This window comes from Phyllostomus discolor, chromosome 4, assembly GCF_004126475.2.
Source record: "Phyllostomus discolor isolate MPI-MPIP mPhyDis1 chromosome 4, mPhyDis1.pri.v3, whole genome shotgun sequence".
In the NCBI taxonomy this organism is placed as follows: Eukaryota; Metazoa; Chordata; class Mammalia; order Chiroptera; family Phyllostomidae; genus Phyllostomus; species Phyllostomus discolor.
This window is the reverse complement of record NC_040906.2, coordinates 107,960,445-107,988,287: the sequence shown is the minus strand read 5'-3', so window position 1 is coordinate 107,988,287 and position 27,843 is coordinate 107,960,445. Positions and strand designations below refer to the sequence as shown.

Here is a 27,843-nt window from a genome sequence, read left to right as displayed (position 1 = left end):
GTGTACATTTAAAAGGTTACCCAAACAACTTAGTAGAAAAAATCAGGAGAGAAAAAACAATGTGAGAAAAGAAGCTGGTAATAATGGAAAAAGAGAAAGAAAAAGGAACTTAAAAGTAGCAGTCAAGTAACAAAGTATATTTGTACGACAATGTAGTGTAGAACTGAATTTTAAATTTCTCTCACAGGAGAAAATAATTAATTGCAAAGACAGAAAGCAGCTCAGCAGCTGGGCCCCAGCACTCCCACCCCCCAGGCTGCGCTCTCACCTCCTCAGGGCTCTCCCAGTTCCCCACCAACTGCAGCCCCCCACCTCACCACACCCCTCCCTTTTCTCAGCTTTATTTTTCTCATTAGCACACATCACCAAGTGCAGGCTCTGAATTTTACTTACTGTCCTGTTATTTCTCTTCCCTCTTACCCTTCTAGAACACGTCACTTCCATGACGCAGAGGATTCCACCTGTTTTGTTCACTGCTCATCCCAGGGTTTAGAACAGTGCTTGGGACACAGCAGGTGTTGAACAAATTAACTGAATGAATGAATGAATGATTGTAATAAAAACAGGCTTCAGTTTATATTGTTGCTGATTACATGAAAATTCCTTTACTTGTTTCTTAAAAACAACTGCTGAGAATAACATAAGATAAAGTACTATTACCTAAAATTATGTACAATCATTCCGTCTGTATATTACTGATGCTGTTACTAGAAAAAAAGAAGAGAATACAAAATCAGAACCAAAGTACATAAAGAATGTTTCAGAAAATGTTTCTGTGATTCTCAGCCTCTGTGTGCACTGGAATAAAGATCAAATTCTTCTCATATATTCGCCCACAGCCACTGTCACCCAAGCTTTTGGTGTGGTTTAAAAAGAAAGCAATTAAACAAAAAAGGAGAAAAGGACAATTCTCATCTTGCTAGCAATTTCACAAATACCACAAATCCCTCCACAGTGCTTGGTGGTGCCTGCCTTGATGCAGCTGAGCGGAACCGGTCTGTTTATGAAGGGACAGTAAGGGTGGCAGCATGTTGGGGAGGAGGCCAGGTACGCCACCAGAGGTAAAATGTTCTGTAGAATATACAAACAGGTAAAATGTTAAAAAGAGAAAAATAAAAGAAAAATCCTTCTGGTGGAGAAGGCTGAGAAGGAAATGCTATTAACAAAGCCTCTCCTCGATGCCACCAGTAAAAATAAGCATGCGAAAGAAAAATCAGTGGGAAAAGCAATAGAGTAAAAAGCCAGCAAAAGCATAGATGAAAAGGGGAGAGCGAGCAAATGGGAAAAAAAGATTTAAAAAGATGCAGGATGAGTAAAATGACAGGAAAAGCAGCAAAGAGGAAGTCAGGAGAAGTGAGTGGAGAAAAGCATGAACATAAGGGGAAAAGGATAGGTGTTGGGCTCCCAAACTCCTGTGGTGAGAAGTGGGGTGGCAGCAGCAGGCAGGGCACCCTTTCCCAGCCGCCCGGCCCTTTCCCAGCAAGCCCCACCCTTTTCCAGCAAGCCACCCAGCTAGAGGCATGATGTCATCAGGAGATCATCGGAGAGGCTCCATGGGGGTGGGTGGGCGGACACCCGATTCTCTTCATCACTAGATCACTGTGAGCCAGGACTGACTCTGGCTTATTCCTAACAGCACGAGGCTTCTCCTGTTAGTGTCAAGGCCATGGGAATGCACCTGCATATGGGGCGGGCGAACAAGGGTTTACAGTGCTCCATGTGGAAAAGACGTGCAGGTTACGATTACTACGGTAGCTTTATTAACTCTGTGCTTTGTATACTCGTAACACTAACCCTACTTTTGCCCACCCCTGTACATATTTTTATCCAGGCTAACAAAAATCACTTGGAGTTATCACACAGAAAGACCAGCGTTGTTCATTCAGGACTGCCTATAAAATAAGCGAGATTCTTTAAAAAAAAAAAAAAAAAAAATATATATATATATATATAATACCTAAATCTTAACAGACCACTAAAACCAAGGGAAATGGAGAGGTTCTAAGACAAAAGCTGTGATTCCAGTGTACACATGGAAGCAACTAAAAGAGACACTCCAGGCTCTAATTTGTCCCCAGAAGTAGGAGTGTCACATTCTTATTTACAGTGAGACAGCTTTGGTCAGCAGAAAGAACTACACAGCATGCTTGTTTCCATCATGAAAACAGCAGGTATTGCAGAAGAGGGTGTGGACAGTTTAGCCATTGGAAACGCAAATGCCCAAATCTTTTTCCTTTACATCTAAGTCATTTTTGCACACCGAACCCTGAAGAGTTAAAAGCAGCAAAAGCCTCTGTGGAGTTGAACCAATCAGCTTTTCTCCTGATGACATCATGCCTCCAACTGCTGGAAAGGGCGTGGGGACCTGGCTTGGAAGGTGCCCTCCCTGCCACTGCCACCTCACTTCTCAAGGAGGGATTCAAGAGCCCAGGGTCCCCTTGGCCACTATTTCAGACTGTTCAAAACTGGAACAGTCCCCAAATCCCTGACCAGAAATTATTCTCAGCTTGTACAAATGCATATGAAGCTTGTCTTCACTCATTTCCCGTGTTTAATATTTATGACGGTTTATTACAAAACACAGATTTATCACTTCAGTGTTTAGCCAAGTTCTAAATGACTCCAACGTCCATGCGACGCCGACAAGCAGCCTGCATGGCTTTCCCTTTCAGAGGCCTCACTCCCGTCCAAAGGCAGGTACGTGAGAGCCCTCTCTAACCCCACAGACTTTGTACACATTCAAACCGCCATCTGACCAGAGGTTATTTGTTCTTCTCCCAAGGTGTTCATTTCAGACATTAACTGCTGCTGTGTGTGTGTGCCCGTGGGTGCGCCAGACAGTGCAAGGACAGGGGGTGGGGGGGGCGGGCGGTGAAACTCCTCCAGGCGACTGGGACCCAGGAGCCCACAACTGAAATGCTGACCACACTGCCAACTGGGTGGAAAGCAGAATAGTGTTCTTGCTATAATTGGGAGTGGGAAAGGCTTCAAGTTAAATGATGGATTTCTCTTGCTTCCCAGCACACTAAATATCTACACCTTCTGGTTCAACTGCAAATGAAGATTAATTCACAATTCACACACAAGAGCCGTCTCTCCTGCTCCAGCACACAGCCACCCGGCTTGCCTACATTTGACAGAAACAGTGCTAAAAATGTCTGTATCACTCACAGTCCCTGCAGCAAAATGACGGCACATTCAAACGGGGCAACTGCAGGAGCTGAACAAAGGATCACCGACACAGGTCTGGGCAGAGCACAAGGCCAGCAGCACGGGGTGGGAGCCAGTCCCAGCCAGGAGCCCCAGGCGGGCTACCAGGACCCAGAGAGGGCAGCTCCTGGGAGAAGGTCCCTCACAGGAGTTGTGGTCTTGAGTAGGGGAACACAGTCAAGCCACAATTTCCTTGGCCTACTGAGTCATGGGGGTTGGCTCCTGAGACATCCAGGTAGGAAGGGAGGGGAGGGAATGCACCCGAAGGGCTGATGGAAAATGCCCTGCGCAGTACGGGGTGAGTGGGGACAAGGCAACAACAAACTAACCTACCGACGTGGCCATGGAACAGAACACTATGCCTTTTAGAATCCGTACCTGAATCCAGACCTCGCTGACGGTGCCAGCGCAGCACATCCAATAGGCAGCCGGCAGGTAAGAAAAGCCAATGACAAATCTGTACATACGCTAAGACCCCCAGTTTGGATACACATCAAATGATAACAAGCATTAACCGTGTGTAGAGAGATGCAGGTGATTTTCCCACTGTATCTATGCACGTCTCCAGTTTTATTTACGTACACTTCTCGGTTATGCTGTCAGGATCGTTAAGACAACGAAGAGTGCCTCTGACTTGACTGGAGAACACAGAAAATAGCCACCAAAGCTTGGATTTAGATCTCCTCTTAGGCTGAGGGCTTTTAAAAACAAACTCTATTACTTCTTTGTTATTAAAAATATAACAGAAGATAGGGAGAATGCTAGTATCACTGATGGACACGGTCTCAGCATTTACCCTAACCAGGCTAACTTCCAGACGTCGCCGTGCGGGGTGGCTAACGAGGGCCGCACTAAGGACTGACACGGAACGGTCTGTCTGCAGGAGGCGACTCCTCGTCTGCCAGCTGCGCACGTTCCCACACAACCAACCCATCAGGTGGGCACTGCTGGCCGTCATAGCAGTGCCCCCTCGTCCACGGTTTTGCTTCCTGCGGTTTCAGCTACCTGTGGTTAACCACACAAAAATGGTTAAATGAGTAATTCCAGAAATAAGCAATTTGTAGGTTTAAAACGGCACACTGTTCTAAGTAGCATGATAAAAATTTCACGCCATCCTGCTCGGCTGGATGACCCAGGACGTGACTCCTCCCTCCTTCCAGCAACTGCACACTGTACGCCGCACCCACCCCTCGGGCGTTTAGCAGCCACCCCGGTGATCGGATCGGCATTCCCGGATCACAGTCCCTGTGTTCAGTCACCCTTCTTTTCCTTCATGAAGGCCCCAAAGCTCAGTAGCAGTGATGCCGGCGGTTCAGCGTGCCAGAGGGAAGCTGTGAAGTGCTTCCTTCCAGTGCAAAGGTGAGGACAGTGCAGTGAGGGGTTTTAAGAGAGAGAGATGGAGAAAGACACTATATCACATAACTTTCATTATAATATATCGTTATAATAGTGCTATTTTACTATTAGTCACTGTTGCTAATCTCTTATTGTGCCTAATTTATAAATTAAACTTTATCACAGGTATGCATGTATAGGAAAAAACACTGTGTGTGTGCAGATAGATAAAATAGATAGGTAGGGGTCATTAGTATCAGTTTCAGGTACCAGTAGTGCCTTGAAACGTACCCTTCATGGATAAATAGGGAACTACTGTATATAGAATACATTGAAAAATAAACACCAGAGATTTATAACCTCTCTTTTCCTCTCAGGGAGTTAGGCAGAAAGGCTCATTAATTTCTCAAAGAACAATGGGGGGCGCCTGCCCTGCTTTCCAAGGCTGGGTGGGCTCTTCCAGGCCTAGGGTAGGGCGGAGTCACTCGGGGCTTCATGAGCTGAGCGGCCTGAACTCGGCTGCTCACCAGTCACCGTCCCACACCTGGACAAGCCGTATAAGCTCTGCCTTCCTCAAGGTCTTAAGACACTGCAGGCACAGTAACAACCCACCATCCGCACAGTGCTTTTTACACACTAGTTCCTGTGCTAGGCACTTGTCTAATTGGTGCAAACAACTCTGCACCTCAGACTCGCCTACCCTCATTTCAAGAACCAGGGTGAAGCACGAAGGCTTCCCGAGGCCCTCCACGCATCAAGGCGGAGCTGGTGGAGCTGGGGCTCAAGGCTGGATCTGCTGACTCTGGGGCCCGAGCCTTCTGTGCTGCCCTGCACTACCTCCTATGAGGGGCCCGGCCAACTCCGTGCACAATTTGTCCTGTGCTAGGATCACAGCTGCCTGGGCTCCAGAGCCTTTCTCTGCCTCCCAGGTCCAGCCCTTAGAGCAGCCTTCCCCTCCTCCGGGGATCTAATGATGAATGACAAAGAAAAAAAAGTCACCTAGCACAAGATACACAACAGCCTTCAGGCACGATCGGGGGTGATGTAGGGAGCAGCTGCTCACTGCATGCTCTTCTAGGAAAGCCTACTGAGGGCCTGGGTGTAAAGCCAACCACTGGGGAAACATCCACAAAAACCAAGATAATATGACTCAAAAACAATGTTGAAGGGTTAAGGTTTACTATACAAGCAAAGCTCAATCTTCTGAATTCTTTCCACGTAGACCTCAGTTGCCTTTAGCTTTTTTCAAATTTAAAATGTGTTTCTAGATCACACTACAGGCCGACCCAGGACACCCTGAGCAGTCCCTGGGTCTCCTGTGCCCATCTGCAATCTCTACCTGCAAAGGGGGCATCAGCACATGAACATCCTCTCATTAAGATGCCAAGAGACAACTGGTTTATGAGTCCAAACAGCCAACTGCAATGAAGCTGGGCTGTGGCCCAGGGACTTCATGCTTCTTCTGCAGGAGGAAAGGGTAGAGCCCACGAGACGGCCTGGTAATGCTGCCCCTCACAGAGCAGGAAAATCCTGTGAAGACTCACCCAGCACCGCTGACCTCTTGGGGAGAGGCAAGCGCAGCAGATGGAGTCAAAGAGAAGGGGTAACAAACTCATTAGACTGGTAACGCTGTCTTCTAGCTCAGTTGAAGGACCCTGAGATAGTGCCTTGATATTGAATCAAAGACTCATTTCTCAGCCTTAAGTTCAAGGCTCTCTCACAATCTGGTCCCAATTTTACTCTCTACCCTTATTTCTTATTGTCCCCATACAAACTCTACAGAAACCCAGGGACCCCAGCACCCCCAAGCCCACGCCTCTGCTCATGCTGCCCTCTCTGCCGGCAACATCCTTTCTCTATTCCACTGGCTGCAATCTGGTTTTAACCAGAACACTGGCACTTTAATTCCACATCAACCCCCACCCCACTTCTCTGCGATGTTCCCTGAAGCCCTTTCCTCCCTCTGACACCCCCATCCACCGCCCCACTCCCACGGATGTCCTTCTCGTTTCACTGTCCTGTCGTTTCAGAGCACACTGCACTTATCTTCCTCACAGGCTGCCTCATTCTAGACTTGGCTGTGGGTGAGCAACACTCTGTTCTGAAAAACAAAGGTAGAGTGCACAGGCCGAACAAACACCAAGTCTGACGTCTTCCCCAGTGGCCTGGAGCCCTGTCCCTGGGCCTGCTTTCCCTCAGCGGCCGCAGCCGGCACAGGCCCACCACACACCACTTCACTGACTGTGAGCACCTCCGTCGGGGAGGGTTCCTGATAAACAGTCCTGAACCCTTCTTATCTGGGGATGCGAGTGCTGCAGGATCGCCCCCGCCCTGTTCCCACAGGGGATGGGGTTAGCTTTGGTTTACAAAACTTTGCAGCTGCAACCAGAACAGAGCCAGGACAGGCATTTAGTCTACAAACGCAGGAGTCAGCTGTACTGCTCCCCTCCTCCTGAGAGCTAAATTTTTCTCCCAAAAATGTTCCTGGGAGACAGACCCAGTCCACTTCAAAGGCAGCCTTCTCCTGGCTAGAAGCCTGCAAGGACAGCACTTCAACATTCCCTGAGTGTTTACCAATCTTTGAGAAACATTCTTCTGCCCAGTAAGACATGCCACAGGCCACTGAGGAATAGTCAGGTACATATTTCAATTATCCTGTAACAATGGTTACGAAAGGAACTTGGGCCCCAGACTCTGAACGTGTTCTCACCAATCTGTTTCCTGAACCACCTCGCCCCCTGCTTCACCAGCCTGGGAATGTGGGATGGGCAAGACACTTCTGCTGGGAGAGGCACAGGGTCTTCCAGGGGACACGGTAAGAATACCACAGAGGTGTGGGGAAGAGAAAAGCCCTCTGGGATCCCCTTTCAGCAGCTTCTCCCAAAGCTAGCCCCTCCCTCCACCTTCTAGCTAACCCTGGATCTCCCCTCTTCCTCCTGAAGACTCACTGGAAGGACTCTAGCGCTTCTTAACCACCTTCAGGGCGAGCATGACTCCCTCAGTGGGGCTGACAGGATCCAAATCATCTCCAAACCTCTTGTCCCTCTGTCCTGCTGTGCTGGGGCCTCCACCCTCCAGTTCAACCATAAATGGATCTGCTCTCTGCGATCCAGGCAGAGAGCAGACCCTGCCGGCCACTTGGGACTTGCCTCCTGCACGGCTCTCAGAAGCACACTGGTCACGGTGTGAAGGAACCAGGGGCAACCCTGGCCCACAGCCTGCTCCCGGGAGTCCCACACAGGAGAGCTGCGGTGGGCTGTGGCCAGCTCGCTCTCTGTGACGTCACACAGCCTTACCTCATCCCACTCTGAGGCGAAAGAGGGCGACTTCTCGAGCCTCTTCTTCCCGATGCTGCAGTTGGACAAAGACTCGCTCCGGCTCCCCATCGCAGCGTCCTCCGTGGGTGAGCAGGTCAGGAGATCGGAGTCAGACTTGGACAAGCTGCGGCTGAGTTTGAGTTCGGCTTTGGGTTTGCTGGTGGGAGGGACCCAGCTTCTGGCCCCACTCCGGTCTCCTTCTTCCTCAGCACCACCAGGGTGTGGAGACGCTGTGTGAGTCAAAGTTTCGGGGTGCGATTGGCTGTTAGTGGTGGGCAGGCCTGCTGGGTAGCCCACTCTCTTACTCTGGTCCAGGACACTGGGCGGGGAGCCTCCAGGAGCGTGCACACCCGGCTCCTCCAGCTGCATGCTGGTCTCGTGGCAGGTGCCCTGTGTGAGGGACCCTTCTGGATGGCTCTGGCCAGTGGCAGAGAGCAGCTGGAAAGGGTCCTGCCCCACCTCGCACACCGGGGAGGAGCCGTGGAGGAGCCCCGAGAACTGCTCTGGGACCTGCCCGTCCTGCCCCTCTGCAGAGTCCTGGCTCCGGCTGCAGCTGCTCTGCCTGTGGTCTTGAAGTGGACGGAGAGAGAGAAATAACAAATTAAAGTGGCAAAAATCAACAAAGTTCCAATGTAGCAAGCACACAGCAGAGCAGAGGAATTCAAAAACAGGGGGAGAGAGAGAGGATGGGCTGGGGAGAGGGCAGACGGAGAGGAAAGAGAGGAAGGAAGAAAACAGTTTCGTATTGTTCCTAATGTTCAATTTGTACCCAAAGTCAGAGCATTTATGAAATTCCAAACACTGGCCTGATTAATGCTATCTGGCAGCCTTCCCTGTTGTTAGATTTCTGTTAACATTAATGACCAGACCTTGCTATATAAGGCGAGAAGTACTAACTACGTTCTACAGAAAGGACACAGTGAGGAGAGTGAGCGGACACGGAGTACAAGTGAGAGAGAAAGGGAGCGGGCCAGCGAGCAAGTGTGAGCAAGGGAGACTCGCTCCCAGAACATCTGATACGCTTCCATAAAGGCCGGAGTGTTATTTAGAGCCGCCTGCCCTCCCTCCCTCTTGGCAGGCAGCAGCAGAGGGAGAAAAAGAGGTCATGAGCCACAACCTGCAACTTCTGGAATTCCTTAACTGAAAGTACAAAACAAAGCGGCAGAGAAATGACCGCTTCCTTCCTCAGGGGGGCTGTTAGAGCTCCACGCCTCATCCTTCCTTCCGCAGGGAGCACAAACTTTTCTTTTTTTCTGAGAATGCGCACATCTCACTCCTTCCAAAGGCTCCCAGCTGCTCCTATTTGTTTAAGTTTAACCTTAGTTGATCCACTGGAAACAAAATGGTCTAATCTGTCAGTGCCAACAGACATTTGCGGCTCTCCCAAGGCCCCTAACATCCCAGAAATCTGACACTACCAGCTCAGGAGGCCGACTGCTACTGTGCCCTCCCCCAGGATATCAAATACCGCCGCCCTGAAGCAGCATAAATAACTGACCAAATCAGAGTCCAACATGGGTTTCACACTGGGGCACTTCAGGGGCTCGCCCTGCAGGAGCCGGGACCCATTAAGAAGAGATTCTAACCCCCTGTATTTTCTACACGGCTGTAGAAAACAGCCCTGCACCCGGTACTAGTTCACATTCCAAAGCTAATATTCAACTTTATTTTCTCTGTAAGTGGAAGCTATGGTACACAGACCAAATGATTTTATAGTCTGCCCAAAGCCCCCAATTAACTGTTCATGAGATCAGAGAATCTTAGACCTGGAAGGGTCAAGTTCAACTATTTTTGCAGATGAAAAATCGAGGGCCCTCAGGCCTCTGGAGGTTTGTCTGAGGTGGTGGGGGAGAAGGCTTTAACCTAGGCATCCGAACACCTGGTTCTCCTGGCCGTGCTGCTCTCGAGCTGTGTGGCCTTGGCAGTGAGCTCATCCTGCTGGGCTTCAGTATCTATGACAAGTGTGTTTGGGGGGGTGGTGTAGGGGACTAAATGGTAATGGAAAAAAATACAATAAAGATTAAGTAAAAAATAATAAAATACATGGTCCTTCAAAACCCCTTTTATGTCCTGACAGTGGTGAGAATCCAAGTTGCCCCCAGGCTGTGAGCTCCCCCTGGGCTGGATGCCTGCAGCCCCTGCACCCTTCTTGAAGCTCAGCTCTGGAACTGAACAGAGAAGTCAGACGAGGCGAAGGTGCACTTCATCAACGGGATACGCCAAAACACAGTCTCCACTGCCCATGCGCCGTCCTGGTGTCTCCTACAATGCTGGTTCTTCCCAGACAGCCATTGAGGACCCGCCCTGAGGTCTGAGCAGGCACACGGTTCCATTCACACCGCCCTCTCAAGAAGAACAGTTCAGTCTCTGCAGTCCATTCAGATATGGCAAGCGCCACGCAGCTGCGGGGGTGCAGCCAGCTAACTGCACCTTCTGGCTCTGGTCACACCTCCACAGGAGCCCAGCAGTGGGAGCTTTGGCCTCTCCTTCTACACTTCCCTGCTTCAGGACTGTCGCACCCTAGAGCTCACAAACCTATGCCCACAGGTCGGGTCCAGAGCACCAAACGAGCACCGAACAACCTGAAAAATTTCTCAGAGAAGAAACGCTGCATGCACAGAGTCCCACACAGCTTAACTCAGCCCCGGGAAACCACAACGTCGGTGCGTGAACACACATGGCCATTGGCAGCGCGAACACGGATACTCTGTGCTGCTGCTTGGTGGGGCCACAGAGAGGATGACACATGACCGTCTAAGGGGGGCTCGGGCCTACAGCACTTCCTAGGAGAGGCTGATGGGACAGTCAACCAAGCTGCAAAATCGGCCACCTCTGGGGCTATATTCCAATGGCCAGCTTCCTACAGATCCTGGCCGAAGGGGTGAGGTCCCTCTGGCTGCACCTGAATGCAGAAAGAGGACTTTGGTACCAGGAGCACAGGCTTCCATTTCTTTGCATTAGCTTCTAGCTTCTTATTTAACAGTTTGGGGAGTGGTGTGGAGGAGGGTGAGCCCAACGACAAAAGAAAACACCACAGTCCAGGACTGGGAGCCAGCCGGCTCACGCTGCCTGGGTGGACCTCAAGCCTGGGCCGCGGAGCATGCTCTGCCGCTGCTGAGGGAGCCCACAATGGGGGCCCTGTGTAACAGCCGCCATTCAGGCGAGCCTTCAATGAAGAAAGAGAGGCTGATGCCAAGTCCTCAGTACCAGGCTGATGCCGGGGGAGGAAGTGGGCAGAAAAAAGAAATGGAAACTTGGGGGAGAAGGAAATATGTGAGGAGGAAGAATTTCTGAGGGTCATAATTCCATTAGAGAAACCACACTCCACCAACACTGTGTGAAGCGCAGGACATCACGGAGGGGTTCCTGCACTTACGCCACTTCCCCCGGCAACTCCCTAGGAAAGACACCTTGGTGTCTGAGAGCGTGATCTAAGAACCCCAGGACCGTATGCTAAGATGGTGTTCTCTGCCCCGTAAAAAACCATGTCCAAGCCTAAGCTAGATTTCCCGGCAAACCAAAGGGTGGGAATAGAGCTACTGAATGGTCCCTTCCTTCCGTAAAGTCGGGAAGGCATCAAGTCTCTTAGGGACAAGGTGTTGTTAACACAAGGTACTACTGATCAAGAGCCGAATCTCAGCAAATTGCTTAACTGTCTGTGCCCAGTATTTTCATGTAGGATTTGGAAATGTTAGTAGTACTTCTTTCATAGGATTGTTGTGAGAATTAGATTATACGTGTGAAGCATTCAGAACCATGACTGGCACGTGCCAGCTCTCAACAGATGTTAACAATTAGTTTTCTCCACACAGATCCATCACAGCATATTTGGCTCATGGATGAGACTACTTCTCTGTTCCTCACGAGGATCACCAAAGGCAACGTGCCTGACAAATATAAACACCCACTGACTTCACTATCCTCACAACTCTGGACAGCAGGAGAGGGCAGAGGGGGCACAGTGAGAAGGCGGGGGGAGAAACTGAGACCGGCTCCAGAGCGGCTGCACCAGCCACCTGCCCCATCCACGAGCATGTGCAAAACGCCTGCCTTCAGGGGGCAGCCCAGCGATATAAAGATGAAGACACCGCACCTGCCCAATGGACTTACACACTACTGGGAAAGACTAGCATATACAGAAATGACTAAAATTCAAGGCAAAAATTCATAGATGCTTGAAGAAAAGTATAAGCCAAATGCACAGTGAGCAGAAAGGAAAGTGTGATTATGTTGAACCAGGAGGCTTCCTGGAAGAGGTAGCTGTAGAGCTGGGCACTGGAGAAGGCAGGCCTTGGCAGGCTTAAAGAGAAGTGGAAATACATCAGAAAATGCAGAGACACGAGCCTCATGTGAGGTCTCACGGGCTTGAGGATTCACAGAAGAGGACCCTTGGGCCAGAGGCCTTCCTTCGGACTGGGACTCACTGTGTGCCCGCCTTCGGAATTACAAGGCTCCCTGCGCGCCTCCCACACTGCCCGCAGCACTCCTCCCCTCCCCCTCCATCAAGGCCAGCTGCTCTGCTGAACAGGACACATCAGCATGCTAATTCCAGCCTTTTCCACTTACTATCTTAATCCAGTCTGGGTGTTCATTTTCTTTTTACTGTGAGCTGCTGAAGCAAGGGGTCTTCTGTGCTGCATTTTAATTACTACGATGATCCATGGGGACTTCAAGGGCTTTTGAACAATAAAATTTTAATATTCACATTTTTAGTTACCCTGCCTGTTTAAAGTAGGGCTGAAAAGGCAACTCATGTGAGAACTCGCTAAGTCCAATCAATGCTCAGATGCAGAGGAGGAAGTGGGGACACTCCAATTTCCCAGACTGCTCCGCTTTCTTTGTTCCTTTAGGATCGAACCCTGGATCACCTCGTCACTGTGGTGAGCGTCGGAAACCGTGTGAACTCCTAAGTACACACACGGCTGCTTTTGGAGGGGCCCGTTCTTTCCTGGGAGGAGGGTTCTGACTGGGGTACGTACACACTGGCGGGACACTGTGATCTGAGAAGACAAATAGACTGAGAGTCCATTCTGGTCCGTGGCACCCGGAGGAACAGAGAGAGGCCCAAGTCGTAGTTCCAGTCCTGTGGCTTTTCCTCTCTGCGTCTTTTTCAAACAACGACCAGCTGGGCTGCCTTCTCTAAGGCTTGAGATTTGGCATGGGTTGAATCTGTGACTAGATGACCCAAGGTTTCCTTCCAGCTCTCTGATGTTAAGAATGTGAATAGCAGCAGGGCTCTAGGTGTGAAATGATGTAACCTTGTGACTAAAGAAGCTTCAGGCTTTGGACCTGGGATCCAGCCAGATGAGGGCTTAAGACTCAGCTCTAACACCCAACTCCTTCCTCATCTACTAAACAGGGATAAAAATAGCTCCTACCCAGGTCTGTCTGGACATATTCAATGACCTAATCAGTGTAAATGAACTCCACACGTGGCTAGACCATAAGAATCATTTGGAAAATGGAAGCTGTCATCATTATCATCATTTTTCACGTGCACACATTTCCAACTGCTCTTCATGCTGGCAGCACTGCGCACAGAGGCTGGCGTCCTCTAGGAGGCCCTGGAAACCAGGCAGATTAAACCTCAGGTGCCAGGGCAGGTCCTGTAGTCTTGCCAGCCTGGTTCAGGGCGATGGTAACGACAGCACAGTTGGACAACGTCCGGGTGCGGGGAGCCACCTCCACCCACTGCCACACAGACGGGTACAGCCAGCTTTGGCACTCACGGACTCGGTGCAGATTACTTTACTTCTCCACCATTTCCTTAAATACCTCCCTAAACATGAGTTCTGCCTGTTGTTGGACCTCTGGGCCCTCAAACTTCCCTATTCAATATTCCAGCTCTGCCTGGATCAGTTTGTGACCAGCCCTGACATTTGTGCCTAATATAATAGCACACTTGCCATCTCTGCTTCCCTTGATCTTCTGCCAGTTCCAACAGTGGGTGTTCACCACCATTTGCCTTCTCGTCTCCAGTTGCTGGAATGTTGAGCCCTGCTGAATACTCAAGAAACAACTGACTGAGTCCTCAACCAATTTATTTAACTCAGCTGCTTCCAATAGCTGCAATGTATTAGGTGCTTATTCTGTGCCAGACACTGGGCTATAGTATTAATAGTTTCTTTTTTAATAATCATTTCTAGCAACCATGAGGTAAGAATTTGTATTCCTATTTCACACACGGAAAATGAGGCTTAAAGAGGTTAAATGACTTCCTCAAGGTCACCAGCCAATGAGTGGCAGAGAAAGAATCGAAAAGCAAGCCTGCCGTTTGTCCATCCTTTCGTTCGTCCCTTGAGAACTGTGCTATCACCGTAAGATGGACTCCTCATCTCTTCCACTCTTTTCACACTGTCGTCTTTCCCACAGCACCCATACATACTCTTGGAAGACAATCAGACAAATGTCCAGAGAAGATTTGGATCAGACAAACTTCCGTAACTACTCTTAACACTAGGTCAAATGTGGGGATAATTTCATCTCTTCCCACCCACCTCACGGAAGTATGCCCCATCTGAGATTTACTAATGGCCCCTGATTGCTTAACCCTTTTCCTCGTTCTTCATTCTTCCAGCTCTTTCTGCATCGTTTGGCACTGTGCACCACCTGTCCCCAGTAGTCACTTTTCCCTCCTTCCTCAGTTATGGGATTTTTTTGGATCGGCTCACAGACACCTAGAATAAAGACTACATTTCCCAACTTCACTGTAGCTAGGTATAGCCATGTGACCAAGTTCTGGCCAATGGGTTGTAAGTGAAAGTGGTATGTGCACCTTTTAAGCACTGTCTTCAACCAAGTGCCTTCTTCTCCCCTTTCTTTCTTCCTGTGCTGACAGCCTGTACTTAAATAGTCCTCTTGACCCATGAACTGGCAGAAGGAAACTGGGTCCTTGCTCATCATGAACTAGCCCTGGACTCCTTACTTCTGGACTTCTATCCTGTTTAAACCTGTTATTTTGGGATTTCCATCACATTCAGCCTTGGCTTCTAAGACACTGCATTATCCTGGTTATTGTTTACGTTAAACAACACCTCAGCTTGAATGATTCACGAATCTGTTTCTAATCTTTACACCTCTCTCAAACATCATACTCATATTTTTAAGTGTTTATGGGGTACCTTTACCTGGATGTTCTCCTGGTACCTGAAACACCTCAAACCTATATTCAAAATTGAACTCAACATCCTTCCTCAAACACGTCTGTCCTTCAATCCCCTACTTCTGTTAGGTGCATAGTATCGTCCCAATTAACTAGGCTCCCAACCTCAGGGTCATCCTCAATACCCTCTCCTCCTAAGTCCTCCACATTTCATTGTAAGGTCCTCCTCAATACGTCTGTCACCACTTCCTACTGTCCCTACTTTGGGCTCTAATTTCCTTTAAGAGATTCCCTGAAGACTCATGGCCTCAGGATATTCCTGCCTCTAGTCTCTCCCAACTGCAATCTAGGGTTCTACCATCACACATTCTCCTTGGAATCCACCAGGAAAAGATGGCCTGGACCTTCCAGATACCAATGGTGCACTGAACACAGGTGTCCATTAAATCTTCCCGAAGCCTTACCAAACCGACTGTACCAAAGGTGGGACTGCTGATGGAAGCACACCTGAGAATTCCAGCTGGCAAAGGGAAAAGCCAAGACTTACACTACAGAAGCCCCTAAGGCTCAGGAATTGGCAGCACTCTGGATGTGGGAGCAGAGGGAGAAGCTAAAATAGTATTTTCTTCTCCCACCCCCAAGAGGATTATGGTCTTTATCCTCATGCACGAATGTCACACGGACCTAAATGCAGAAACCTCAGGAATAGTGACTGCATCTAAAAAACCCCTCAGAACGTGGCCACATTCCAGTAAGCCCACATGTATCTGTCCTCAGATAATCATTCATCACTGTCCTAGCTTAGTGGACCTGAATGCTACTGGCAGATGCGGCAGAAAACCACCACAGAGAACAATGACTTTAAGAGCTCTTGGCTACTTTCCCACGTGCTATCAAACCTGAAAAGTTGCCCTCTGTTTCTCTGAGCTGTGGTATGACCAGAATGTTCATCTGGCAAACAGCTGAACAGCAGAGAAATGATGATGAGGCTACGCGAAACGGGAAACACTGTCCTCAGGCATGCCCCGCCCAGTGACTTCAGAAGACTTTCCCCACATTGGAAATAATTTAAATAACAGAAATACCTCGTTGGATAAAACTATCATAAAACCACCTGGGCCTAGTGCCTTTTGTGGGGGGATAGGTTTTCTACTTCATGGATCCTAATGAAGCATTCCACTTCTGTCAGTTTTTGTCACCTCTACAGACACAAATGGCATTTCTGGGTGGGAAACTCCTCAGAGTGCAAGATTGTCCTGCACAGTGTAAGATGTGTGGCATTCCTGGTGAGCAGGAACTAAATGCCAGTAGAAACGCTGCCTCAACTAGTCACTATGGCGGACTAATGACTCTCCCAGAAATGCATCCCAAAGGATGCATTTACCTTCTGTAACGACATTATCTAACCATGCATAGCCCCCTTATTATTCATTTTGTTGTTTGTTTCAAAAAAGTGCTTTAAACATTTACTGTACAACCCTGGCTGGTGTGGCTCAGTTGGTTGGGCATCATCCCACAAACTGAGAGGTTATAGGTTCGTTCAATCCCAGTCAGGGCACCTGCCTGGGTTGCAGACCTGGTTCTCGGTTGGAGCACAGGCCGATCAACGTTTCTCTCCTTCTCCCTCCCTTTCCCTCTCTCTAAAATAAAAAACAAAACAAAACAAAAAACACTGTGCAGTTTTTAACTATTTACATGTTGCTTCTATATGCTCTTACATTTGTGTAAAACATTTATACAATATTAATTTTAAAATGTTTGAATTTGTGATTATATACATTCTTTTACTATTCTCATGTTTTATTTCTATTTTCTTGATCAGCATTGTTAGATTATCTTTTAAAAATCAAACAAGTTTTTACTGTAAGGATCAAGGCTATTCTGTTTTTTGGTCATTATTTGTGCTTTTACTTTTTTCTTTATTTTACTGAGATGTAATATTCATACCATAAAGTATGTGAAGTATACTATCTGCTTTCATCTTTATTAATTACTCTCTGCCACTTCCTTTTGGTTAAGTTTTAGTCTTGTTTTTGTTTTTTTTTAAGATTTTATTTATTTATTTTTAGAGAGGGAAGGGAGGGAGGGAGAGAGAGAGAGAGAGAGAGAGAGAGAGAGAGAAACATCAATGTGCGGCTGCTGGGGGTTATGGCCTGCAACCCAGGCATGTACCCTGGCTGGGAATCGAACCTGCGACATTTTGGTTCGCAGCCCGCACTCAATCCACTGAGCTATGCCAGCCAGGGTCTTTCTTGTTTTTTAGCAAATGAACTTAAGGGTATAAACTTTTCTCTGAGTATCACTTTGGCAAAATACTATTAAGTATTTATATGAAGTGTTTCTAGTACCAATACTGTGTAAGTAGAAAAAGAGAAAAAAAATCAGGCAACTCATAGACTAATCAACAAGCTCAATTTCACTACTCATTCAAATGCCAATTTCAAAAAACACTGTTGTTGCTTTTTGCTGATCATGGTGAACAAATCAGAGGATGATAATGTGAGGGTGGAGATGCAGGGAGGAGAGCATGTGCATTCACCGCCAGGGAAGGGAACTTAGCTCCACCAGTTAGACCCAGCTTGTGCCACCACTCTGCCTGCCTAATTCCACTTTCTGTCAACGTCTTCTAGGAAATACTCTTATAAGCATGTAAGAATATGTACACGAATGTACACAGCAGCATCATTCATCACAGAGAAATAATGGGGGTGACTTAAACATCCATCAGCGGGAGAAAGGAAGAATGAGTCATGAGATATTTAACAATCATTTTAAAAGAATGAGGTAGATTTTAAAGAGCGAAGACAAAATTGTACCTATAATGTATAGACAAGGCAAAAAAAAGCAAGTTTGCAAAATAGCTTGTAAAATATGATCCTATTTTAGGTTCAACACAAAACAATCTCACACAGTCATTTTTGTGTGAGGATAGCAAATGGCCTGAAGCACACACCACACTCTTCGACTGCGGTCACCTCCGGCAACTGTGAGGAGCAGCGAGGCGAGAAGACCCTGAGCGTTTTATTTGTATTCACTTCTGAATTTTTTCAGATTTTTTCCAGTGTGCTAATACAAATGTAATTTTAAAATGCAGTTTAAAAAAAATCCCCTATCCCGCTCCTCACACTGCAGTTTCTTGAATTACAGTACAGAGGGCTGAAAGCTCTGGCGGTCTCATTAACATGGCCTTTTGAAAACTGATAAATTAATTCATAAAAGCTACCTAATACTTTGCCTCACTTTCACCAACCCTGGCAGGCATTCCTTCCAGGCTACTAAGAAACTGGCAGAGTCCACTTTCGCATTTAATGTCTCACACCTCCCTCGCTGGAAAGCTGAGTAACCCAAGCAGCTAGCCTGGAGGCAGGCACAGCCACACACTCTCTGCTGTTAGCCCAGCACTGCAGAGCTGAAGAAACCAAAGCACAGGAGGGCAGGATGTGGGCTGGGCACTTGTCCTGGGCAGTTCCCTCCTGAATCTGGAGATGTCTTGCTCTGAGGACAGAAAACTACCAAGGAAGGGAACTTGGCAGCCAAGGAGAGTAGCCCCATTTACAAAGCTCATCTGAATTTCCCTCCTCCCTCCTTCCAAAGGTTGAGCCCACTATCTTGTAGTATCCAAATTCAAGCCTCTGAAAGAGAGAAAGAATTGAAATCTTCCTGCTCCACGATGCTAATGATTCTTTCCTCACTAAGAACTACTTTCCTTTTTTTTTTTTAAAGATGTTATTTATTTATTTTTAGAGAGAAGGGGAAAGGAAGGAGAAAGAGAGGGAGAGAAACATCAATGTGTGTTTGCCTCTCATGCACCCATACTGGGGACCTGGCCTGCAGTCCAAGCTTGTGCCCTGACTGGGCCCTGACTGGGAATCAAACTCATGACCCTCTGGTTCACAGTCTGGTGTTCAATCCACTGAACCACACCAGCCAGGGCCTAAGCACTACTTTCAAACAGAGCATTAAATTAACTATTTGTTATTTAATGGATAATTTCAGTATGGATTTATTATTAAACCATTACAGAAGGCATGGATGCTCTACTCCCCTCTACATGTTTTTTTTTTAAAGTACACTTTATTGATTATGCTATTACAGTTGTCCCATTTCTTTCTGCCCTTTAATCCCCTCCGCCCTGTACTGCCCCTCCCACCAGCATCCCCCACCCCCGTTAGTTCGTGTCCATGGGTTGTACATACAATTTCTTTGGCTTCTACATTTCCTATACTATTCTTAACCTCCCCTTGTTCATTTTGTACCTACCAATTATGTTTCTTTTTTAAAAAATATTTTATTCATTTGTTTTTAGAGAGAGAGGAAAGGAGGGAGAAAGAAAGGGAGAGAAACACCAATGTGTGGTTGCCTCTTGCCTACCCCCAATGGGAAACCTGGCCTGCAACCCAGGCATGTGCCCTGACTGGGAATTGAACCTGCGATGCTTTGGTTCACAGCCTGCACTCAATCTGCTGAGCTACACCAGCCAGGGTCCATTTATGTTTCTTATTTCCTGTTCCTTTCCCTCCCATTCTCCCCTCTCTCTCTCCCCCCTGATAACCCTCCATGTGATCTCCATTTCTGTGATTCTGTTCCTATTTTAGGTATTTGCTTAGTTTTTGTTTTTTAGGTTTAGCTGTTGATAGTTGTGAGTTTATTGTCATTTTACTGTTCATAGTTTTGATCTGTTTTTTCTCAGGTAAGTCCCTTTAATATTTCATATAATAAGGGCTTGGTGATGACAAATTCCTTTAACTTGACCTTATCTGGGAAGCATTTTATCTGCCCTTCCATTCTAAATGATAACTTTACTGGATAGAGTAATTTTGGAAGTTAAGTCCTTGCCTTTCATGACTCTGAATACTTCTTTCCAGCACCTTCTTGCCTATAAGGTTTCTTCTGAGAAATCACCTGACACTCTTATGGGAACTCCTTTGTAGGTAACTGTCTCCTTTTCTTTTGCTGCTTTGAAGATTCTCTCCTTATCTTTCATCTTTGGTAATGTAATGATGATGTGCCTTGGTGTGTGCTTCCTTGGGTTCAGTTTCTTTGGGACTCTCTGAGTTTCTTGGACTTCCTGGAAATCTATTTTCTTTGCCAAATTGGGGAAATTCTCCTTCATTATGTTTTCAATTTTTTGCTCTTCCTCTTCTCCTTTTGGCACCCCTATGATTAGGATGTGGTAATATTTAAAGTTTTCCCAAAGGTTCCTAAGCCTCTCCTCATATTTTTGAATTGTTGTTTCTTCATTATGTTCTGGTTGGATGTTTATTTCTTCCTTCTGCTCCAAAGCGATGATCTGAGTCCTGGTTTCCTTTCCTTCACTTTTGGTTCCCTGTATATTTTCCTTTATTTCACTTGTCATAGCCTTCACTTTTTCCTCTATTGTGCGACCATACTCAACCATTTCTGTGAGCATCCTGATTACCAGTGTTTTGAACTCTGCATCTGATAAGTTGACTATCTCTTCATTGCTTAGTTCTATTTTTGGAGCTTTCATCTGTTCTTTCATTTGGGCCATATTTCTTTCTCTTGACACACCTATTACATAGTAAGGGGGAGAGCCTTAGGTATTCACCAGTGCTGGGAAACCCACGTTGCTGTGTTGTGGAGCTATATGTGGGGGAGGAGTCTGAGAGTGAACAATGCTGGTTGCTCAGCTCTCAGCTGGCTTCCAGTCACTTTCTCCGCTACCCACAAGCAAATTGTGCCCTTCTGGTGCTGATTCCCAGGTGGGTGGGTTTGTGTACATGCTAGGACCCAGTGGGTCTCTCCAATGCACTCTCCTGTGAAGCTGAGAGTTTCTCCCACCTCCCTCCCTCCACAGGTTTTTAAAGCCAGAGATTCTGAGGTTTTATTTTCCCACGCTGGAATGCTGGTTTTGTGTGGTCTGTCTCACTCCCCAGCAGTTCCTCCTGGCTTATCCACACCAGAATGTGGGACCACCTGGTCTGCCAGCTACAGCCTCGCCCAGCCCAGTCTGTCGCCTTGCCACATCCTCTCTGCCTCGGCTGCCTGTCTCCACCCCTCCTACCAGTCTGGATGAATGTTTCTTCTTTAACGCCTTGGCTGCCAGACTTCCATACAGTTCAATTTGCTGGTAGTCATGGTTTTTTGGTTTTTAAATTGGCCGTTATGCTTTTGGTTGTGTGAGGAGGCAAAGCATGTCTACCTATGCCTCTATCTTAGCCCTCTAAATGTTTAATTAAATATCTACCATGTGATTGGAAGATTCAATACAGTAAGATATCAATTCTTCCCAAAATGCTATATAGATTCTATACAATCTCAGTAAAAATTCCAGCAGGATTTTTCATAAAAATCAACAAATCAATAGGCTGATTCTAAATTTCTGAATAGAAAGATAAAGGAACTCAAATAGCTGAAAAAATTCTGAGAATAACCAAGTGGCAAATGTAATTACATGGAGAAAGGACAATTTTCTCAACAAATGTGCTCAAACTATTGGGCATTCATATGCAATTAAAAAAAATAAAAAGAATCTCGACCCATACATCACACAATGCACAATAATTAACTGGATCATAGACCTAAATGTAACACCTAAAGCTATACAGTTTCTAGAAAAATACAGGAAAAATTGTGACCTTATCCATTAACAAAAGGATAAATTAAACTTCATTAAAATTAAGAACCTCTGCTCTTCAAAAGACACTCTTCAGGGAATAAAAAGATAAATCACAGACTTGGAGAAAAATCACATAACTGAGGAAGAACTTTTGCCCAAAATATATAAAGGACACTTACAACTCAATAATTTCAAAAACCCAATTTTTAAAACTGAGCAGAAGATCTGAACAGATCTCTTTTACATATAAGGATGGTAAATAATAACATTAATACATGCTCAAAATCATTAGTCTTTATGACACTGAAAATTAAATCCACAATGAAATGCCACTATACACCCATTAGAATGGCTAAAAAGCCCTGGCTGGTGTGGCTCAGTGGACTGAGTGCCAAACTGGGAACCAAAGGGTGTCAGTTGCTGGTTAGATTCCTGGCACATGCCTGGGTTGCAGGTCAAGTCCTCAGTTGGGGGCAGGTGAGAGGCAACCAATGTTTCTCTCCCTTGTTCTCCTCCCTTCCCCTCTCTCTAAAAATAAATAAAATCTTTTTTAAAATGGCTAAAAAAATTTTAAACCTGACAATATTAAGCACTGGGGAGCATATATAGCATCTGCTGATGGGAATGCAAAATGGTAAACCATTTTGGAAACTGTTTCCACAGTATCTTATAAAGTTAGATGTATTTACCCAGGATCCAGTCATCCCACTCCTAGTGCTGACCCAAGAGTAACAACACCTATGTTAACACAAAATCTCTATGTGAATGTTTATAATAGCTTTCTTTGTAACTGCCCCAAACTGTAAATAAAGCAAATGCCTCTCAACTAGAACATGGATGTGGCATGGTGCATCCATAAAAGGAATACCACTTAGTAATGAAAAGGAGCAAGTTACTGATAGACGCAACCACATGGATGAACTACTGATGAATCCCGCTCAGTGCAAGAGGCCAGGGGCAAAGGGTTCATACTGTGTGCTCCCATTCACTGACATTTTAGAAAGGGCAAAGTTACTGGGACAGGCATCAGAGCAGTGACTGTTGGAGTGAGGGAAGGAGCAGGAGTGAGTACGAAGGGACACAGAACTTTTTGGTGGGATTGAACTGTTCTGTACCTTGAATACGGCCACAATTGTATGACTATATTTGTCAAAACTGACAGAATTGTACATAAAAGGGTGAATTTTACTATATCTAAATAACCTTCTCAAAAAAGCTCTAAATGGAAACCAAAAACCAAAACAAAGCAAAATGAAAAAACCCATAAAGTTTCTGTATGCCAGAAGAAAAACCTTTTAAACAGGACCTTTAAAATTAAGCTCCAAAAAAAAAATCTTAAACACCCTGGCTGGCGTAGCTCAGTGGATTGAGCTCGGGCTGCGAACCAAAGCATCGCAGGTTCGATTCCCAGTCAGGGCACATGTGTGGGTTGCAGGCCACACAGCCCCCAGCAACTGCACATTGATGTTTCTCTCTCCCTCTCTCTCCCTCCCTTCCCTCTCTAAAAATAAATAAATAAAAATCTTTTAAAAAAATCTTTAAAAAAAATTAAGCTCCATGATGTTCTCCCAATATGCACACATTCTCTTTGCCACCCCCACCTTCCAGAGGCCTAGCAAAGGGTACTTCGAAAAAGACCGTCGCAACCCGTCCCCCATTCTTACCTGAACCACGAACTGTCACGATTGGAAGGAGGCACCGATAATACACTGCGAAGGACCTCGTCCCTGCAGGCTACAGAGCGGAGGAGAGGCCACAGAGTCCCCTCTGTGTAGTGAGTGGGAAGTGCCCTGCCCTTCCTGTTAGTCCTTATGAGAAGAGGTGGTCACACACTGCCTGGCAGGGCAAACTCACCTCTGTCGTGACCGCGTTATATTGCCTGGCAGGGTCTCAGCTCCACTGCACTCACTCGTCACACAGCAAGCTGAATACGCAGCAGCAATAAAAGTAGGCCAAGGCGACAGAGCACTCTAGTTACCTGGCGGCAGCCAATCAGGGCCCCTCCCCAGAGTGCCTCACTCTGAGGTCAGGGCTCGAAGCAGAGTCTGTGCCGTCAGACTGAACCCAAAGGGACTGACTTGTTGGGCTTGTTTTTCCACAGCATTAACTTGAGGGTTTGTGACTTGAGACCCCAAATCAATCTCTGCCACCACACTGGCAGTCTCTCCTTGCACCGTTCACACCTAACCTTTTCCTTGCTCCATGTGCAGAAATGTTGCAAGCCACTCCAACAACTGTACTGAAAAGGAAAGGCTGTAATACACCCACTGCCCAGGCTGCCACAAAAGCATCGCCCACTTCCACGCAGAACCACGAACTTTAAGAATCCTTCTGGAGTTGTTTCTGCTGGGGGAGGGTTAAGGACGAGATAGGTACCTTTTGTTTTTCCGTCCACTGCTGGCAGCTTCTTTGTTTCTGCTGTTAGCAACAGCTCATAGGGATGCTCATCCTCTTCCCTGGCTGCACTCCCCTGAATCCGGGCTCTCATGGCCAAGGCCTAGGAGAGAAAACACCACAGGCTGTTCATGCAGGTGGCTACAACCAAAACAGGTTACGCTGAAGAAATTTGAGATTATTGGTTCCTTTTTCAACAGAGGGAAAGAGAAGGTAAATGATTCCTAGTGTACTATGAGATCCCAACTACTTTTGTGGATATGTACTTGAACCTCAAATTGAATGGCCTTTGCTTAAAACACTACCATCCCTTTCCTGCCCTGGCTGGTGTGGCTCAGTGGGTTGTGCACCAGCCCATAAACCGAGAGGTCAACGGTTTGATTCCCAGTCAGGGCACATGCCTGGGTTGCCGGCCAGGTCCCCGGTTGGTGGTGCGTGAGAGGCAACCTATCAGTGTTTCCCTCGCATACTGACGTTTCTCTCCCTCTCTTTCTCCTTCCCTCTCTTTAAAAAATAAAATTTTTAAAAAAACCTTTAAAAAAACAAATAAAACACTACCCTTTCCTTACCTCATTTTATCTTTCAAAAGCCACGAATAAAATTCAAGATTCTCCCTCCCCTTGTCTCTCCCATCTCCACCATGTCCTGCACGACCTTGCACGACCTCCCCTCTGTGGGGAGCACTTTCAGAGCAGTGCATCAAGACCTCCTTTCTCCACGTTTCTTTCCTAACACGCACAGGGTCACCCAAAGGCTGGAATCCTTCCCACCTCTGCAGTGGGAATCAATGTGACTTCTCTGTGAGTCTTTCTTCACAGGTCCTGGGGGTTCTAAGAAGAATTCCCCCAAAGCTGGCTTCCTACCAATTATGATAACACAATTTTAAATTAATTCCACTAATCTTTATTCTGAAAACAGTTGAGTGGCTAGGCAGTGTTTACTTCAGTGGAGAAAAAGCAGCTCTGTTTGCTGAGAAGTCCAGGCAGCCAAGTGTCTCTGGCGCAGGAACTGGACTAGAGCTGGTCCTGCACCTGCCAACCGATCCAGGCAGATGAGGGCCCAGTGGCTGGCCAGCTAGCCATGGTGCCAGAGTAGCCAAGCTCAAACCAAGCCAGGGACACCAGGGCTGCTGTTACAGCCGCCTCAAGAGAGAGGGAATGGAGACTCTGGCTTCTGGAGGGTAATTCCAGCTCACCTGTCCTAAGAATCCAACAGTTTCACAGACAAATTAACAATCATCATACACCAGCTATTAGGAGAGCAACCCAAAGCACAGTCTCTTCTCTAGGACAGGTGATATATACAAACAACAAGAGAGGGGATTTCCCAATTCACCTCACAAATAACAGTTCCTTACAAATGGGGTTCTTGGGCACACACAGAAACCTCCACCTTCACCGGCATGTCCCCTAGCTCACTGGAGACAAACAGGGTTTGTGCTTCTCACAGCTTTGCTTCTTGGAGACACAGCGCGTATTGCATGTTACGACTAAAGAGACAGACACAGCAAGGATTCCCGCAGCCTCAGATGCAATGAGCCTGCTGCTCCTGTTTGTTAACAAGGCTGCCACTCTAAAGGCAGAATGGGAGTCTCTTTCCAAAATTCTGTGAATCACAGCAGGAACCTCCACTTACTGAAAGCCACCTGGAAGCTAAAAGCTACTACATTACAATGAGCCATTTGCCTGTATTTATTATTCCTTTGCCTCTTCACAGGAATACAATTAAGGGAACAAAGAAGGGACATTAAATAGTTCATTCAGTGTCAACTTAATACCAGAGGCTTTACAGATAGGAGTGCATGTCCTACAGGTTTACACATCCCCTAGCCAGCACTTGGGCAGCGCAGCGCCCTGGGAGCCTGATTCCATGAGTACCCCCACACACAGCGAGGGTGCTCTCAGAGCTCCCGGCACGCCTCTGAGAGGGATCTGACAGCCTGCATGCTAGGCTGATGACAGCCTTCCTTCCCTAGCAGGCCAGGCCCACAGGTCTGCTTTCACTCCCTGCTTGGCTTTGTGCATGACTAGTGGGAGCAGAGAACCAGTCAATGTCAGAGCTGGAAGGGACCAGAACCGTCAGCCACTGCTTGAGGGCACGTGGTTCCATCTCCTTCATTGTGCAGACACAAAACCCGGGTCCAGAGAGGTCTAGGGACTTGCCCAAGGTTACGCAGAGAGCTCCCAGGAGAACCAGGGCCACATAATTCACTTCCTCTGGTTCTGGACAAGCCGGCCTCACTTTTTCCTGGGAGGCATGATTTCTCCATCCAATTGGGAACTCCTTCCCTCCTTCAGAGAAGTCTGAGAGTCTCCTGCTCCTACCCAGACAACTCGTGGGGTGATATTTTTCTGCTTTGTCCTGGCCCCTGCCAGCTATGAGATAAAAATCTCACACTAAAGCAATAAGCTGCTTTCTTCCAACCTTCCTAGCTCCCATTCAAGAAGCCCTCTGTCACAGTGAATATGGCAGTAACTGATTTTCAACTGAAGGAATCTTGCTCTTTACTAAATTAAAACTTAATCTTTTCCCTCCTTCCAGGGCTGGCAATAAATCAAAGTCGTCCCTTCCCCTCCCCCCTGCACATGTTCTCTGCTATATTGAAAGCAACATTTTTGCTGTAGAGAAAAGCTACTACCACCAAACCCTGTCCAATGGAATGGCTGGTTGGGGTGGGCAGCTTTCTGGGAAGAGATACCACAGCAGCTGCAGCTTGCCATGAACACTCAGCACCTCCGCCTGCAGGAAGCGCAAGGTCAGCCGGTGCAGCTGGCAGCTCGTCTACACAGTGTGTGTGCATGGGTGTGTGTCTGAACGACCAGTTTCACGATCTGCTCATTGCTCTCAATGAGCTCTCCTGGAGTCAGGTATATGCAGGTTCCCTTAAAGGCCGCCTGGGCCATCTGGCAATGACAAACCTCAGGAATAGGACACGATCATTAGGAAACACTGCTGCCAAATCAAAAGTCTAAACTTTGATGAAATCACTGCCTCCAAGGAGATGACATTTAGAGTAGTAAAGTTTTGAGAGTATGAGAAATAAAGGTGGTGCCCTGGCTGGTGTGGCTCCGTGGATTGAGGGTCAGCCTGCAGACCTTTGGCCTGTGAACTGAAAGGCCACCAGTTCAGTTCCCAGTCAGGGCACATGTCTGGGTTACAGGCCAGGTCCCCCAATGGGGGTGTGCGAGAGGCACGCACACATCGATGTTTCTCCCACATGTTGATGTGTCTCTCCCTATCTTTCTCCCTCCCTTTCCCCTCTCTCTAAAAATAAAAATAAATAAAATCTTTTAAAAAAAGATAAAGATGGTGAAGACTACAGTAAAACAAAAAAAAGTCTACCTTTGTAGAAGACCTATCCAGACCACAGCAAATGGAATCTGCCTTCACCATTAAAAGGTTACTGGTGCGGACCTAGTACCGCGCTACATTCAGGCATGTACGACCATCACTAAGTAAGTGATGCTGGGGTTCACAGAGTCTTCCATGTACTGACTCTGGTGGTTCGGCCAACCCAGAATTCCAGACTACTGCAAAGCAAGCCCTAGATTGGAGTCTCCCATCCAGAGAGTAATGTGGAAATATCTCCCTACCTCTTGACACTGCATTATTGCCAAACTGTTTGCTTTAGAAAGTCTTGCAAAAACAGAAAGTCTTGATTATTCAATACCTCCCTAAGAGCCTTGCCCTTATCCTTGGGCACTGGGAACTTTAGTCCATGACCTTGTTAAAAAGGTGGCAACGACAGTTGCAGTAGAGTCCAGGCGGCGCCTGAGAAAAGAGCAGAGCAACTGTGTCTTTCCCTCAGGCACGGCCTCCACCAGAGGGAGTACAACCACGTCATGGGGAAAGCAGCCTCAGGGCCACTTCAGACAAATCAGACCCAAGAGACATCAGGAAATGGC

General features: G+C 47.2%; 1 protein-coding gene across 8 annotated transcripts in view; it reads right to left on the bottom strand.

Moving 5' to 3' along the window:
- Positions 1–27,843, bottom strand: part of ANKS1A (ankyrin repeat and sterile alpha motif domain containing 1A) — a 191,465-nt gene that overhangs the window by 63,970 nt on the left and 99,652 nt on the right. For all 8 annotated transcript variants that reach the window (XM_028508894.2, XM_036023971.1, XM_036023972.1 and 5 more), the window contains 2 exons: positions 23,921–24,041; positions 7,842–8,431 (listed from right to left, as the gene is read on the bottom strand). In XM_028508894.2, the coding sequence (XP_028364695.1) occupies positions 7,842–8,431; positions 23,921–24,041 (711 nt within the window). The remainder of the gene's footprint in view (positions 1–7,841; positions 8,432–23,920; positions 24,042–27,843) is intronic.